This window comes from Prosopis cineraria, unplaced genomic scaffold (genome assembly GCF_029017545.1).
Source record: "Prosopis cineraria cultivar Desert tree isolate PC_DT_omini unplaced genomic scaffold, ASM2901754v1 PC1, whole genome shotgun sequence".
NCBI classification, from domain to species: Eukaryota; Viridiplantae; Streptophyta; class Magnoliopsida; order Fabales; family Fabaceae; genus Prosopis; species Prosopis cineraria.
In genome coordinates, this window is record NW_026555332.1 from 48,084,975 (window position 1) to 48,103,353 (window position 18,379).

General features: G+C 32.5%; 1 protein-coding gene and 1 pseudogene across 1 annotated transcript; one reads left to right on the forward strand and one right to left on the reverse strand.

Annotated features, from left to right (window-relative positions):
- Nucleotides 1-294: 294 nt before the first annotated feature.
- On the reverse strand, nucleotides 295-1,405 carry LOC129290447 (60S acidic ribosomal protein P2-1-like; annotated as a pseudogene).
- Nucleotides 1,406-14,053: 12,648 nt separating this feature from the next.
- LOC129303943 (IQ domain-containing protein IQM3) lies at nucleotides 14,054-17,358 on the forward strand. The gene is made up of 9 exons (XM_054943540.1): nucleotides 14,054-14,734; nucleotides 14,825-14,933; nucleotides 15,088-15,153; nucleotides 15,263-15,351; nucleotides 15,693-15,780; nucleotides 15,939-16,085; nucleotides 16,179-16,271; nucleotides 16,410-16,511; nucleotides 16,708-17,358. The coding sequence occupies exons 1-9, from the start codon at nucleotides 14,124-14,126 to the stop codon at nucleotides 17,218-17,220; spliced, it is 1,818 nt and encodes a 605-aa protein (XP_054799515.1). The 5' UTR covers nucleotides 14,054-14,123; the 3' UTR covers nucleotides 17,221-17,358.
- Nucleotides 17,359-18,379: the final 1,021 nt, after the last annotated feature.

Here is an 18,379-nt window from a genome sequence, read left to right on the forward strand (position 1 = left end):
AATAAGCAATTAATGTAGAAATCCGTTAGGCCTAATCATCAAGAAAAATCAAATCGATTCCACTAAAATAGAGACAAACCAAAATTCAAATTCCAGAAAATCTAGGACAAATTAATCTCCAACCAAACTTTACATGGATCATTGATACGAATGACACGACATTGCTCTTCAGAACAAAACTTCGACAAAATTAGAAGCTATAGACCGAAAGATTTCTAGACAAACGAAGAATGCCATCAATCGAAGAGGCTGAAGCCCATATCTGCGTCACAAATGGACGGGGAGGAGTGGACGGGGAGAAAACGAAAATCAATAAACAATTATAAGGATACATATACCAATCAATAAACCAGATTGCAACATATGTACATGCTTCTCCGTTTGGAATCAACAACGGAAAAGCAATCCGTAACATAAAAATTCAGATGTTATATTTGATATTTATATAATCATTACTCAACAACTATTAGAATTAAATTTTGAGAACTTGTCATATGACAATTTAAAAATTACTTTTTCTACACGACCGGTGCTCTGAAAAGTTAAGACGATGAATAGCAAAAATTCATTTCTAGGACAAGGAAGAATATTCGGCAAAAAAACTTACTTCGTCAGATTCCTCTTTCTCCTCCACCTTTTCCTCTTTCTTTGCCTCAGCAGCAGCAGGAGCGGCGGCGGCACCACCAGCCCCAGGGCGCAGCAGCCACTGCAACTGCAGCTCCACCGCCACAAGGTACTGAGGCCAGCTTGTCCCTGCCTCGAGCAACAACCTCCGTTATATCTTTACCCTCCAATTCAGACAAGAGGAACTCAATTCTCTCATCATCCGCTTCTGCTCCAACTGCACATTGAAATTGAATGAGCTCCATGTCGGTAGTGTGTAGAATGTCAATCTAATTTCTCAAGTACTTGAAAATCTGTTTATAAACAATATTTAAGCATATCCAAGAAAATGGCAGTCTTCCACGACATTTAAAACTAGGACGACGTTAAATATGCTTCAAAACTTTTATATTTTTTGTGGACAAAGATCTAAATGTTACTCCAGGAAACTACGTCAAAAATGAGAGTAATAATCAAAGCAAAAGAAAAACAAAATTAGCGCGCTCGTAGTTCGGTTTCATCATCAACAAACCCCAAGATACTATGCAGGCTAAACGATTCTACCAAATAATATCAGTAATAACTTCACAAAGATTCCGCCCCATAGTACAAGTAAACAATTCTCTCTTGCAGCTGATACTCCTATCTTGTCGACAAATAAGAAATAAGGAAAAACAAAAACTCAACGATTCAAATTGAAAAGAATAAGGTACCAGAGCCGAGGATTCTTTTGACATCACCAGCAGAAGGGCTAGTGTTTACCTCCCAACACGGCGAGCAAATACGCAGCGATCACCTTCATATTCTGCCAAATTTATCCGAGCAAGCAATCAACATCAGCAAAACAATTTGCCCAAATTCTTAAGAAAACAGAGGTACCAGATGCCGGCCATCACCTAAGAATATGGAGATCCGGCACAGGGGTGATTACAAGCGAACGAGCGGCGAATTCCGATGCAGACAGGCGAACGAAGAGGAACAAATAGTGCTAGGGTTTCTTTACTTTTGGACACACCCCAATTCTACACCCAACTTCGCAGGCCCAGATGTTAATGGGCCTGGCTGATTGCAAACGTTTTATTTTTTAACGTAGTTCGAATAAAACTGTTAAGTGTTAGTCACGAATTCACAATATTGAAAGATGGCATAAACATGTACTAGCTAGATTCCAAAGATATTTTTCCCATCCTGAAAAGTAGAATCTAATCTGATGATTTAAATATGATCCACGACATGATATTACTACTTTTTTGAAGAAAATCATAATAAAAATTTCCTTTTTGTTGCGAACTATCATCGGATTTTGCTATCTGAAATCCGATTTCAGTGCCGTTCACATATGAAGAGAATCAATCAATGAACAAACAAAAAACAAAAAACAAAAATAGTTTTCCAAATCTGTGTGGATTATATATAATAATAATAATGCCCGGTTAACCGCGGCAGTATGTTCTGATATAAATAAGTTATAGGTAATCATTATGCTCAATTTAATTCATTTTAATGGACCACAAAAAGTGTTCCATATTACAGACACACACGCACACGCACACACATACAAAAGAAAGTGTAACCCCAAGTAGTGAAAAGACAAAAAGTATGTTTTTTTTTCTTAAAAAAAGTGTTTTTTTATTTAGGGTGCACACCTTAAAATTTAAATATTTTGAAAATAATTAAAAAAAAAAAGCCAATACGGTGTTTGAATTGATTATTATTGGACTTGTAACAACGCGGTTAAAATTTCAGCATTCATTAAATCTTATCACTCGAATGTTGTGAAGTAAAGATAATAATAAATTTTTGCCGAAAAGGAAGATAACAATTAAACAGAATTTTCACTAGATTAGTCATTAATTTTCGTGTTTCCTTGTATATGTTCATTACGTCATAATCGGAAAAATTAATTTACCGTAAATGGCAGGCTCAAATGCTTTCCGATATTATCCTAGTCGCTGTCCATCTAAGATTTTTTTATGAAACTATCTAGCCTTTCATAAAGGTGGGATATCATGCTTACCTTTAATTCTTCAGCCAGAAAACATGGAAACATTATCTTCCACGTATTATTTTTAATAAAAAACCTGCGGGTGTGAATCATGCTGGAGGGGGTTGGTTACACTTGGGGCAAGACGTAAATTGTCAGAATAATAATTTTAATCTGGTTTTATAAATTTCGAAGTTGGGTGAATTTTATGAAGACGTGCGACACGTGAGTCTGTGTCTAATAATAAAAGCAACATGCACGGCAGAAATTCGTGTGTCCTTTGCCTTTTTATTATATTATTATTATTATTAAAAGGAGTGGGGCTTTTGGAGGACTTGACGTTATGGATTCGTCGTTTCTAACGAGTCGCCCATCCCTGAAATAGTTGGTCTCTTAAAGATGAAGCATGTGAGTGCGAGTGAAAATGGAGTACAATTATCAACCTCATGTGAGTTAGAAGGATATTATTATTTAGTCTTCTAGAGGTGAGCATAGTAACGCCGCTAATAAGAAAATGGATCGATGGTGTGTGCTAGATCATAGTCTTTTTCAAGATCTTGTGCATGGGCATGACTCCCACCTTCAAATGAATGGGATAATTATAGTATAGTATCAACTATAAAAAGTTTTTTTTAATCTTCACAATTCTCATCATTCTATCAAAAACACCGCCAAAAAATGTGTATTTGCCGTGGTTAAAAAGAAAAATTATACGATTAGACTTTAAATTAGGCTCAGGTTAAAGTATAGTACAATACAATTTACACATTTAACGGGACATTTATTACATGAGAGTTTTTTTCTTTCTCTGCTTTTATTTTGGGGGGTGGGGGGGACAGCGGGGCAAGTGTTAAAAGGAACCTCGAGAAAGGAGCCACGTTGACATACAAAGGTATGGCGGCGCGTAGATCTAGCTTGTTGTATCCATTCATATTACGATAATCGCTTGCCAAGGGTCCCACCTAATTTAATAACCACGCATCCGTTTTAAATATAAAATATATAATATTTAAAAAAAAATCCTGTATTTTATTACACCCATCTTAAATATAAAAATATTTTTAAATAAAATTATATATATTAATAAATTTTATTAAATATATTTATTATTTTTATTTTTGAAAAATAAAAATATAAACTTGTAAAAAATGTATTATTTAATATATTAAAAAATAATAAAAATTAATTATAAAAAAATAATATTAAAATTAATACATTTAATAAAACCTCAAATGATTTATTTAAAGTGTTTTAAATTTTATAAAAAAATTTTATAATTTAAAATAAAAAAAAATAATATACATGTTATTTTATTAAATATGAAATATATTATTACTCTTAAAATTTTGAGTATGCTTTACACGTTGAAACATGAGATTTTTCAAAAATGTTTTATCTTTAAAAAGCAAAACCCAACTGGGCGGGAAGGTCCACTCATCCTCAATGGACATCTCGGGGGAAAAAAAAAATCGGTATTTGAGTAAAGCTGTTGGAGATACACAGATACTCATGTCATGACGCGACATCTCCCAAAAATAATTAATGATGAGCCTTTAAGCAATACGCTTAATAGAAATTAACAAAACTAAGCTCAAAACTTTTAAACGTAATAATAATCTCAGATAATAATGTGATGCTTCTCTTGTTTTATTTATAAATTATTTTTAATATATTTTATCAATATCAATAAAAATTTAAAAATTTATTAATTATGTCCTAAAATTTAATAAATTTTTAACTTTATTCATATTAAATATAATATTTTATTAATATATTTTGTCTCTCTAACGTTTAATGAAGGATAAAAAAATTTATAATAAAAATTTAATAATATGACTTATAAATAGAATCAAATAAATTATTTTCTCTCTACCCTGTAGATTGGATCAAAGGGAGCATTTCATAAATTTTTGAACACAATTACACATTAATATTATGGCCTTGAACGCGGGAAGGTTTTGATGAGTTTGAATTATAATATATAAAAGAAAGACTATGCATAATCGTCCAGATATACATAACAAATAAAAAAGCATGTGTGTGGACTTATAAAAATTCAGATTCAGAATTAAATAATAGAAGAATCGTATAAAAACAAAAACGAAAGAGAAATTTGTCCAAAAACAAATTTACAAAGAAGTATAGACTGTATACACGCAGACATTTGCGTGAAGATAAAATTAAAATTAAACCAATTTTATACGGGGAGTTTGGAAGAAAACTGACGGTCAAGATGAAAAAAGTAACACATGGCAAATGTCTTTATATTTAAAAAAAATTACAAACAGGTTTCACATAAAACAAGAAACTATTACAATGTTTGCTAATAACTAAAATTCAATTCTTAATAAGTCTTTGTGATGATTACTTTTTTTTATGAAATTTTAACATAATTTGTTCTTATATTTCTGGGACCGTATACGACATATGTCTTCATAATGCTCTAAAATAGGACAAGGTTCATACACATGTCACTCACCACGATCATTAAGTAACGAGTGGCAGGCAAAGCTGCTTTGTGCTAAGGGATTCACCCATGGAGAAAATGGGACACACAGTGGCAGATTGCAAAGTGGTGATAGAGGGCTCCCTTGCAGCCTCGCTCGAAGTTATGCTTGCGTGTGCGCGCGTTTCTTTTTTTTTTTTTTGGGCAGTTGACCCAAAAAAAAAAAAAGCATTCTTTTGCCACATGGAACAGGCATCACACGTCCTCGATCGGCATGTCAAAATTGTTGGGGGAAAAAACTTAAAAAGTTCCTTGAAAATAAGAAATTGAAAATAATAAGCCCGGATAAAACACTGCCTCGTGCAGGCATGTCATGTCATACAAGTTATTTATGTATTTTTTTAAAAAAAAATTCTGAAACAAAACAAACGTATAGAGCCTATTTATTTAAGACTTAAGAATAAATATTTTTTAGATAGTTTATATATTTTATAATAAGAGATTTATTTGTAGATATTTTATAAAAAATGAAATTATTTTACATTTGATTAAAATAATAAAAAGCGATTATTATTTAGCGACTTTAAGATTTTACAATCGATATTGATCTTCATGCATCTTCATTCATAAAATTTAGAATAAGATACAGTGACATTCTTTCTATTTTGTTAAAGTTACAGAGATTTCTCACTTTAATTCAGTTTTTAATACTATTATGAATATGAAGATTCCATTGAAGATTTTAAAATACTTAATTTTTTATTTGTAATTATGTCAAAAGTGTTAAAATTATAAATTTTCCCTTATCATCTACTAATTAATTGTTGATCTTCCCTTCCAATGTACAAAACTTTTGATAATCAGGCCTGTTAATATTTAAATAAATAATTGAGTAATTTATCAAATTAAATCCCTAATTCATTTTGCAAACTGTTTTAGACCAGGCGACACATGGTGCGTTTTTCGCCAGCAGAAGCAACACAATTTTATTTTGAAATTGTAAGTACCGCGTGGTAGTCGTTAAAAAGTCGACGATGTCACTGCCCTTGACTATGTTAATTAATTAATTAATAATTGTCGGTGGGAATATTATATCGCGTTTTTAGTGGAAAAAAATCACTGCCCTCGACTATGTAACTTTGAACATGGAGGAGGAGGCAAGAGGGTGGGGATGAGTAAGTACGTCGTGAACAATAATGACAAGCTGGGAAGAAACGCACAACAAAATTGACTACCAGTCCACTGCATGCACATGCGTGCATCTCTTTGCTTACGGACCTCCTCTCTCAACATTCAAACTCAACCCATTATTTCCATTTTAGCTGGCCCCATGCCTATCTGCTACTTCTCACCTTTTCCAACTGGTGTAGCCTTTTAGATTAAATGCTTTGATGCATGTAATAAAAAAGATTGTCTTGAATTAGCATATCTGATATCTCATTGGCAGTGAAAAGAACACTCTAGAGTTGGCCCACGTCTATAAAAATATTAATTACATATTTTATTTAACTTTTTTGCTTTGTTTTGATTACATATGCCCTCGGCTTCTTCCTTTAATGTGACCGGTGCAATCACCAGTGAATCTCTAATCTCCAAATGCACTACACTGTGTTTGGATTAATATAAATTTAAACTTAAATATTTGAATTTAGTTTAAATTTCTTATTTAAATATATAAAAAATTTAAATTTGAACTTGATTTAAATATAAATTTATTTTTTATTATAGATCCTCTATAATTGCAAATTCATTATATACCTTAATATTTTAAGATTTTAATCATTTTAAACATCTCATTTTCTTCTCTTCTTGTTTTCATTATTGATACTTCAGTGACTTTTTTATTTTTTTTATCTCTTATTCTTATCTCTTATCTATCAAAAAATAGAGATAAACTCATCATTTTTAATTTTTTATTTTCATCTCAGATCTTCACTCATATGTCTTCTTCCTTTGAAATTTTGTAAACTATCCAAATAAATAATTTTAAATATATGAATTTTTCATTTCAAATTTAAAATTTAAATTCAAATTCACCGATCCAAACAATATCTTAATTTGTTTGAAAAAAATCCTAACATGTAAGACTACTTTTAAGAAGAATTCTCTTATATATGAGCCATGTCTTAAAAGTAATTTGTTATCAGTAGTATATACTCCCTCGGGTCTAAATTATAAAGTATTTTTTTTTTAACTTATCTTGGTTCAAAATATAAGACATTCGGTAAGTTTTAAATTATTTCCAACTTACCCTTGTATTTATTAACTTGTTTTGTTGTGTAACCTTATTAGTATTTATTATATTTTTCTCACTCTTTGCAATAACTAAAACTTTATTAGTTTATAAAAAGGTTCACATTTTCTCATGTTATAATAGTTCATTAAAAATATTATTTCTCTCATTTAATTTATTATAGACAACTAGGGAAAAGGGTAAAAAAAAATTTATGATGTTTATAACTAAAAACAAAAAAATAAATTTATTGATATTTAAATTATAATTAAAAATTTTTATATTTTAGATCGGAGGGAATATGTCAATTCGCACAAGTTTTTAGAGCATTAATGTCATCCCCTGCTAAATATACTTCTAATAGATTTTCAAAGCAATTCCTTAATTTTGAGAAGCATGAATAAATCTAAAAACTCACTCAGTTTTAAGATCACTTTAATAAAGCAGCTATAGCTTTATTTCTTTTATTTGAGTGAAGTAACTGGAATTTAAAATCAAGAGAACGATATTATTATCTGAGATTTATCCTTTCCATCCTAGCTTGTTCAAGGAGTTGCCATCTTACATTACCCTAATCAATATTAATTATGGAGTGATATTTGTATTTGTACATATATACAAAGTGAATCACGAATTAACGGGGATGGGCCAGTGCAATAGGAGCTGGCAGGGTTTGGTAATAAGTAGTCCAGGAATGGCCAATAGGACAATGAATGAAAAAGAGTGACGCAATGTGACGATTAAGATGGGCAACGGGCACTGGGCACTGGTAGGGCTTGAGCCATTTTGGGAATGAAAGGGCGAGGCGTGAGCGTATGGAGATAGAGTGAGAGGCAAATCAGAGTCAGAGTGGTGGAAATCGAAGTTGGTTCCAAGAATGTCAAATGCAGAATCCACATACTACATATAACAAAAGTGTCAAATGCCACCCGTACTGAGCACGAATGCAGCGTGTTAACTTAATGGGGTGATTAGCGTTGAAACTTAAAACCTTGAAGGATACTCACGGTACAAAAACAGAGAGACTGCCTGCAGGTTAGTAAGGCTTGGGTTTGAATGGCCGCTATTTTAACTTTATTTTTATAAAGATTTGAGTTTAAAAAAATAATATTTTTTAAAAAAATTAAGTTTTTAAGCCCTACTCTGATAGATTCTAAAAAAATGAGTTCGAGCTTGAGCAGCCTTGTAGGCACATTTTTTATTTTTCCCTTAAAAAATAAAATATTTTTAATTTTAATTTGAATTTAAACTTTAGAATATATGTTAATACTTTAAAATTAAAATTTTTATTATTATTTTTAATTTTTAAACATTACAATTGTATTTTTCAAAATATATGAAATATAATAATTAAAAATTTTTAATTTTAAAACTTTAAAAAAAAAAAAAATAATAATAAGAACTTAAGAGTCTGACCCTAAATATGTATTGATTTCATATTTTAAAAGTCAATTAGCAATAACGAACTTGTAAATAAATAAAATAAATATAAAATTCAACCAAACAAATTTATTTTGATTATTATCAAATCATCTTCTCATTAGGTGTGCTATCTTTGTCATTAAAAAAGAAAATTTGAATATAAACTTATATTTTTTCTTAATGAATTTATATTTATGATTTCAATCAATAAATTATGAGATTAATAAATAATATATATTTAAAATATTTTTATAAAAAATAATAAATCATCTTAAAAACTATAATAAAAATTTTATTTGTAAATTATAAAAAAAATTTACACTATATTTTAAATATAAAGAATATATTTGAGAGTCATAAATTATATTTTAAAAAATATTACTATTATTGTAAATTTTAAAAAAATATAATATGATTAAAAAATAAAAATAATTTTTTAAAAATATGCTAGCTCGTAGGCCAGCCTGTTTAGCCTATGATTTAACCCATTTTTAACTCGTTAATTTTATGGGTGGGTTTAGTCAGCCTGCTTTTAAAAAATGATCAATTTTTTCAACTCAACTCATCAAATTTTGCAGGTTAAACAAGGAAACCTGATGATTCAACCCATTTTTTTGATTCTATCTTGAACTTTTTATTAAAGGCTGAACTATAAAAATAAAATATTAAAAAAAATTAAATTTAAAAACTCGAATCTTTAAAAATTGAACTCATATAAATTGAACCCGCCCGTTTTCAATTCTATTGCAGGTAGAGGGAAGTTGTTAATTTTGAAGAAATAAAGAACGGAGGGGTTAGCCAGAGTGGTAGGTGGACTTAGGCCGACATATCAGGGCCACGCATGCAGCAGCTCTCTCCTATCTGATGCCTTGCTAATTGCTCTGCCTGTGCTATTTATTACTCACGCAGTTAAAAAAATATTAAAAGAGTTTGATATTTAAAAATATAAAATATTTTTAATTTTTTAAAAATATAGTAATAATAATTATTTTTAAAAATACCCTATTAAATTAATTATTTTATAATTACTGTATGGTATTTAATATAAATAAATATAAAAAATTAAATTAATTTAAAAATAAATAATTATTTTATTGAGAATGAGATTTGATTAAAAATATTTTATATTTTTTAACGGAGAATTTTGCACGATTTGTTTATGTACACTTTTCCTTTTTAAACTACATATTTACTTGCTTATCAGCATTACTATGCAGTATTTTTTGCACGTAATTTACTTCACGCGATTTTTTTTCTTAATACACGACCGCGCGTCACCCTGTGCAAGGAAGCAATTAGTTCAACTCATACCAAAGTTTAAAAAGTCCCCATAACCTATAGGTCGGGCAATCAAAGATCGTGATATCAAGATTCTTGTGCGGAATCTGATGACTTAGTATGCATGTTTACTTCCTTTTTAAAAAGTGTGGTCGAAAGTTATAGTCTAATCTCACCTGAAAGACCTTAACCCTCTTGCTAATAATGTGGAGAGGATGAGTTTGGAAAAAATTAAATTAAAAACTCATTCTAGGTAAGGTTGAGAGTGCATTATGTACTATTTGCTGAGATCAAAGAGAGACTATCAACCCATTAATCCTGCCTTGTAAATGATTTTTCTCAAGTTCACTTCTATTTAAATTCATGTTTTATTGAAAAAATAGCCAAGTGAAAAATAAAGAAAAAATATATATTTTAGTTCCCAAACTTTGTCTCAATTATTAATCCCTGGGCTTTAACTCATGTTAACTCAATCTCTTTAGTGTTTTGATTCAAAATAATTCAGTTCTTATAATTTTTTGATTTAATACAATTAAGTATTATAGTTTTTTGATTCAATACAATTTAGTCCCTATAATTCTTCAATTCAATAATTTACAATGACTGAGTTTTATTGAGTATAAATTCAAGGATTAAATCAGAGAAATTAAAAGTTTAGAGACTGAAATTCTATTATTTCAAAAATAACATGTCAATAAATATTAACAAAATTAATTAATGCTTCTTGCCGCCTGGAGAAATACCGATTGCTGTACATCTCTCAGCTCACGTCGTCTGCACACAAAATCTCACCAAAATCCGAGAGAAATTCATTCAATTCCAAACCAAGATTTAGCAACTTCAACTTTTCCTATTACACTTTGGTTGATTAAAGTGAAAATATTTTAATATAATAAACCAAGTGTAAATTTGATAATATAGCAGTACATATATATTGCAATGAATTTATTGTGCTCCCTCTTATAAAAAATATAAAACATTTGAAATTGAATCTTACATTCTAATAAAGTAATTACTTATCTTTAAATTAATATCATCTTTTCATATTTAATAGAACATTTTACTTTAAAATAAATATAAAGTGATTTATTTATTAAGAATACTTTTAAAAAATACATAATGATTATATTTTAAAATACTAAAAATATTTTACATTTTTTAATATTCAACTCTTAAAAAAAAATACTTTACATTTTTTAATGAAAAAAATATCTTTTAATCTGCCGTGCGCCAATTTTTTTTTTTTTTTAACTTGCTTTTTGAAATGAAGGGGCTAACACGATCACGTGTGGGAAGGGAATGATCCTCCGACTTGGCTTAGTTTACTCACTGTTCTTAATTACAAGTCACAATGTGTTTCCCACTCGCATAATTAGACAATTAAGACATCTCTCTCACCCTCCCTCTACTCCGTTTCTTCCCACGCGCGCCGCTTCTGCACATCCAGACGGCCTTATTATCCAGAAAGAACTATTGTCGTTTCCCTCAAAATACACAAGTACATAAATTCAAACAATTTTTATACACTAAACAAACATGTTACAAATCGAACAACTTTTGTTTTCCCTTTCATGCGACTTTTCGCAAAATTGCAAGTGACTCTCGTTCTCTCTCCAAAAAAAAAAAAAAACAATCTTGATCGCCAGTCTACCGCTTCACTAGCTTCGATTTTGTGGCGTTAGATACATTTCAGGGTCAGAAGAGTTATGAGTAGGTGAAGAATATATATATATATATATATATATATATGAGCCGACAGAGACAATGGACATTTCTTTCATGCATTTTTTCCCAGTGTTTTTTATTGTAATTTTTCTTGAATGGATCATATCACAACCACAAATAACATAGCTTGTCGACAATATAAGTAGATGACCTCGTGTTGTCTGTTTTAATCTGTTGGCTTGTGCATCTTTGGCATCTGCGAGATAATTAAAATTATATTATATTCGACAGCAAATACAATATTTTTTTTTATTATTCCGGAATATAATCGTACCCAACCCATGATACTTGTCTGTTAGGAATGTTTTATTTTGTTCAAGCTATTTGGAATCAAATTAGTTCGATGCGCTGCATGAATTGTTGCTTTCGTTTATAGTAGTGCGTATACAAACACGATGTAACGGTTAAGAAAGGGGTGGAAATTGGAATCAAAGTCATGTTGAAATAAAATTTAATACCTGGGCTACTGCACATGTAAATGTAAAAATTATTGTATGTATGGTTAATATCTAATTAATCCTTAGTAAAGTAGTCTTTTTTGGAAGAAAAGTTTTATGTTTTGTTTGGATGGAGGAAAATATGAGATGAAAATAAGGAGAAAAAGTTTCTAAAAATAATAAAATTTTTAATATTTTTAGGAGTTTCTTCCCTGATTTCCTTTCCTCCATATTTTTCTCCCCAGATAAAAAATTAAAATTTTAAATATATATTATATTTGTCGTGAAATAAAAATCGAAGTAATGTTTTATGAGAAGTCGAATTGTAAATATAACAAGTTTAATTCTACAAATAAAAATCGTGGACTTGTGGTCCTTGAATTAGGGGTGACCAAAAAATCACTCTTTACGGATAATTGGGTGATGAAATACTCTCAAGACATTTGCAAATTTAAAAGATCTCAGTACCAGCCCATCGATATATAACTCAATAAATTTATCTTTAACAGTTTGCTGGATTATAAATTCAAGTATGCTTTCACATTCAACCTTACATACTTATTATTATTTTGAATTGATACGAGATTCCATTCAAATTTATGAATTTATGAATTTGATAATATCCATCCACTCCATAGCTGGAGGATGAATTTAATTGGGCAGGAACAAACCAGTTTCAACGTTCAATCAGTCATTGCTGCACACGTGATTGTAAGTATTATGATCTAGTATTAATTTCACGAAATATTCGATGCCACCACCTGGATAGTCTGCTTCCATGCTACGTCTTTTTAAAAATAACAATTATTATGCTATATGTTGATCACATTAACACTGTCGTTGTGATGATGAGGGTTATTAAATAATAGATATTTTTATTTAAATAACGGGCAGTTTGCTATAAAATAAGAAATAAATAGCTTCGTTTTCCCAAGAATGTTGCTTCACAAACCAAGACCTAACAAAAAATAAATACTCCATGGGATCACAATACATTATTAGCAATATATTAGTAACTACTAACTATTTTACTGTTCTAAAGGAATTAGAAAAGTCCTTAATCTCTTAAAAATTTATATATTTTTTCAATTTCTTAATAATAACAATTAAAATTCAATTGCATTATTTTTTTAAAAAAGATAATAAGTAAAGTAAGGGTATAGTTAAAAAAATAATTATAAAAATTATTTAATCTTTTATATTTTAAACCAAGTATGATTTTTAAAAGATATCATATATTGTAGTTTAGAAGAAGTATATGTAATATGTGAAAAGGCATTAAAAAAATTACACACAGCTTAGTTAAATGTGCAAACAAAATGGAAAAATAAAGAACTATAAAGAGTCTAAAAAAATACATTACAAATAATGTGATATCTTGTAATTTTTATATGTTGTATTAATTTCAATGAATCTCTCTACCTGAAAGAATGGCATTGTTGATATCACAATTTGTTTTTCTCAAGATAAAGTACTCTTATCCTCGAATTGTTATCTTTCACAGAAATTATTAAATAAAACAATAATATGTTTTTAGAAAATTAGATGTAGATCAGAGTCTAAAAAGTAAAAAGGTAATTGTATATTAAATATTTATTTCTCATAATTTTAATAAACTTCAATTTTTGTCTATAATATTCTCCCCATCATTTTGCAATGGAGTTGACTCATGGAGAAGGTGGCTGTTACGGGACAAAGTGGGTGGCTATGGCTAGCAGACGCCGCGGTGCAGCGCGTAGCAGAATCCAGCAGCTATTAAACAGTAAGGAAATTTAACCAAGTCCTAAAAAAAAAAAAAAAAAGCGGAAAATAACAATTTGTTTTTTTTGGCCTGAAGAAAGCAACATGTTGGTTTCCCGGTGAAGGACTGAAGGTGTGATGGTATTAGGCGGCGCACACAAAAATATATAGTATATATGCGCAAAGCATCGCTTATTCCAAAAAGCAGCAAAAGCCGGTCTCTGACCCTCCCAATCCAAGCGCTCGCTCCCTTGCATGCGCATAAATTCCACAAATAGAGATATCCCTCTCGGAGTTCGCTGTCTCCGTCGGCCCAAAAAAAAAAAAAAGTTGCAGTCTCCGGTCTTGGTTTCTTCGGGGAAACCAGAAGTTGCTTCTTTGACCCAGTCCCTCATGGAAGTTCAAACCCACACCGTGTCCGGTTTTGACCTTCAGTCTAAGTCGCCATTCTCGTACTCCCTCAACTCCATGGGCTTACCCACTCCCGACATTCATGCCGACGAACTCAAGCCCTCCGATATTCCCGATTCTTCATGTCCGATCCGTCCGCTAACTGATAACTCTGAGCTTAAAGCCTCCCCTGTGGTTTCTCCGGCGCTGGATGATCTTAAACCCGACCGCTCTGAAATGCCTTTCGCCCCCAATGGCGGGAAGGCTTCGCCGGTGCCTGACGGGAGAACAACGGCCCCTGACGGCGAAGATGGTGTGGGTTTGGGAACTGGACCCACTCAGCTGTCGGTGTCGCCAAATGCGCCGGCGGGCGCGTGTCCCCAGACTAGTGCTGTGGTGAAGTTGCAGAAGGTGTACAGGAGTTACCGCACCCGGCGAAGGCTGGCGGATTCTGCTGTTGTTGCTGAGGAATTATGGTGGGTGCCGGGAGATTATTTTCCTTGCGCTTTCTCTGTCTTCCTTATTTTATCATGTAGAAAGTTAAAACCGAGCTTATTATGATGAAGGTGGCAAGCGATAGACTTTGTTAGGCTCAATCGCAGCACGATTTCATTCTTCAGTTTACCTGAAACTGCTGCAGCACGGTGGAGTCGGGTTAGATTGAATGCTGCCAGGGTATCGTTGGAATCCTTCCTCTGCAACCTCTGGTTTTAGTCTGCTATTTGTGGTTGCTAGGGCCTGTAGGGTCGTTTTTGGTGATATGCTTGATTAGAATCAATAAAAAAACGACCTGAGTTTGAGTCGGTTCGATTTTGGACTGTTTGACCAGGTGGGCAAGGGTTTGTACAAAGACGCTAAAGCACAGAAGTTGGCCTTTCAGCATTGGATTGAAGCTGTAAGTACTGCTCCTTATCCCTTCAGTATTTTCTCCCAGTTAGTTCTTTCTTTTGGGATGCTTGAACCCCTGATTCTCATTTTTAGTGGTATTGTACTTTTTATTGTAGATTGATCCACGCCATCGGTATGGGCATAACTTACACAAGTATTATGACGAATGGTGTAAAACTGATGCTGGTCAGCCATTCTTTTATTGGTGAGACTAATTTGCTCTTCTTTTTCCCTGGAGGATGACTGAGGCTCGATGAGACAACATAATTAGTGCTGAATTTTTCTCTTAGACGTTCCAGTGGAAATAACAGAGGCTGTTGACTTGGCATCCTGTTACCTACTCATGGAAATATTTTTCTTTTTTCTTTCTAAAAAAAAAAAAAGGATTGTTGATTTACAAATTGATTTCGTCTGGGATTGGAAGGTGAAGATTGGGTTTATCCTTCCTGTATTACGCGGCTTGTTTTAAAGGAAGTTTTAGCTTGTTCTATTAGTTAGTGGGGGCAGAACTGATTCAAAAGTTCAAGTTTTGCCAACGTTCTGCAGGTTGGATGTTGGAGCAGGGAAGAATTTTGATCACCCGGAGTGTCCCCGATCAAAGCTTCGAAAGCAATGCATTAAGTACCTTGGACCTGTATGTGCTTCTCTGGACTGAGCTGGTTTTCCTTTTCTTGTAATTCTGACCGATTTAATTGCTTGTCTTGAGTGTCACTGCATTGCTCCGAAGGTTCTGGCCGTTCATGCTCTCTTGACATGACCCCTTTTTTTGGCTCTTTCACATTGTTTCTTCAGCGAGAAAGAAAACATTACGAATACACTGTGGAGGAGGGCAAGATCGTCCACAAGCAATCTGGAGATCTCCTTCATACAAAAAAAGATTCTGAAAGTGCCAAGTGGATATTCGTAATGAGCACCGCTAAGAAACTCTATGCAGGCGAGGTAACAGTTCAAGCTCAGCCATCTTTTCCAGTTTCCTATATTCTTCGGCAGACGTCTTTCCAGAACCACTAATACATTTTGATATCGTTCCAGAAAAAGAAAGGATTATTCCACCATTCTAGTTTCCTTGCTGGAGGAGCTACGTTAGCTGCTGGTAGGCTAGTTGCTGAGCATGGTATTCTCAAGGTAGAATAATAATAATAATAATAATATTCTTGTTCTATTAAACTGTTGTTCTAATGGAACCAGCCGTACGATGTCCTTGATTCCACTTTGTTGTGCCAAAACATGACATTTGATTCTCAACGGCTTTCCCTTTTGCAGTCCATCTCTCCTTATAGCGGACATTACCGGCCAACAGATGACACTCTTGACAGTTTCCAATCGTATCTCAAGGAAAAAGGCGTTAAGCTTGATGAAGTTGAGGTGAGTGATTAGGATAAGGATCGTTTACTTTATGTACTACTTAATCCTAGTTTCATATGTTAGTAAAATCTTGGTTGTAGGGCGCAATCCTCTGATTAGGATATGGACAGGGTTGGCCCCTGCAGTGAACTTCGTTATTCTGCATGCACATACATTTTATATTTGATTATTAATTGGCCTTGATCCATGGTTTCAGATACACAAGGCAAGTGAAGACTCTGATATGTACGAGGATGGGAAGCTTATTGAAGGAGTAACATCTGAAGCATCAAGCACTGCTGAAACACCGGAGACCGAAATTTCCGAGGAAGCCGAGCAAGGAAAGGAAGAGGCACGACCTCAATCTGGAGGTAGTTATCAAAGGACCCTGTCTGGTGGCCTTCAGAGCCCAAGAGCCGAAGTGCCCGAGATAGCTATATTGCAAAGAATCAATTCCAAGAAAGCTGCAAAGTCCTACCAGTTGGGGCACCAAGTTTCTCTCAAATGGTCAACGGGAGCTGGGCCCAGGATTGGTTGCGTGGCGGATTATCCTATGGAGCTCAGAGTTCAGGCCTTGGAGATGCTCAACCTTTCTCCCAAATGTCCACCCACCCCTTCGTCTTGCCGGCGTATTGGAGCGCTTCTATCACCGCCACCTTGTCCCACGCCTCGCAGCACTAGAGGCAGCGATGATGCGACTTGTGGCGTTGGAGCCACCACTAAAGAGTGAAAAGACCTCAGTCACGCTTCTTCTTAGCCTAATAACTAATAAGTGCTTTAGGTTCACTGCTGTGGGGCTGTGGTAGGCAGGTGCTTTATAAATGTAGCAGATATATATGTCCTTGAATGCCACCTCAACTTTTAATGACTTTGTAGCCTTGTTCAGTTGTTGTTATCTTCTCTGTCGACGCTTGCCTCCACTAAAGGCAATGCAAGAAGGTATTAAATGTGATCACCAACCAGCAAGGGAATGTGGATGGAGCGAGATTGTGTTGGTGCTCACTGAGTTACTGTACTCGAGCTATGACCGGGATGGTGTAAAATCCACTACTAGGTCTCGTACACATTGCCGGGTTGAGAATACTAATACGGAAAATTACAGTTGAGAATTGTGCACAAACAACCATGCTAGAACTTAAACTCAAGCGACAGGGAGCGCAAAAGGCCATGTGTACTGGTTTCTTATTTTTGTGATTCTCACAAAAAAAAAAAAAAATCTGTTTTACGTGATGTTTCCTTTTTGAGATTGGGGTTTGAAACACGGAAGACTGCCTCACAATTATTGGATATAGCCATATAGGGCAAATCGTTAAAAAATCAAACACACTCTCAAACTTCTTTTAAAGTCATTTTTAACTAATTCATTAAAATTAAAGCGAGTTAGCTCAAATAATAAAATTATCTTCAAAAAATATTTTTTAATTTTGCTATTAATTTTTTTTAAAAGAAGTTTTCAAGAAAAATTGAAATATTGCATTTTTATTAAGAATTTATCGGAGGATATTTGTAGAATTTTGTATTAAAGGTTAAAAAATAATAATAAGGGAAAGTGACTCAAATAAAAGATTAATAGAACTTTTTAAAATGTGACTAATGGAAAGGATGGGGGAATAAACAACATGGGTTACTTTCAATTTCTATTGAATACATAAAACATGTCTTTATTTTCGAAATAAAAAATCGTACAACTATTTACTGTTTTTAATTAAAATTAAATTATTTTTAGACTGATATGTACTGTTTAACAACAGAATAATTCACCCTAATTTTTTCCTTTATTCACTTTTAAATTCATAGGAAAATCTTTTAAAATAAAACAAAGTAATAAATAGCTTAACAGCAATTTTTCATTTTCTGCTCGGCATCCTCTTGTGCGAGATGATAATTGA

Bases quoted from the DNA above. Each gene is read 5' to 3' on its own strand.
- LOC129303943 (XM_054943540.1), top strand. From the start codon at position 14,124: ATGCGCATAAATTCCACAAATAGAGATATCCCTCTCGGAGTTCGCTGT. The intron at 16,272-16,409 runs GTAGAATAATAA...TCCCTTTTGCAG, and splicing joins CTGAGCATGGTATTCTCAAG to TCCATCTCTCCTTATAGCGG. The intron at 16,512-16,707 runs GTGAGTGATTAG...CCATGGTTTCAG, and splicing joins TTAAGCTTGATGAAGTTGAG to ATACACAAGGCAAGTGAAGA.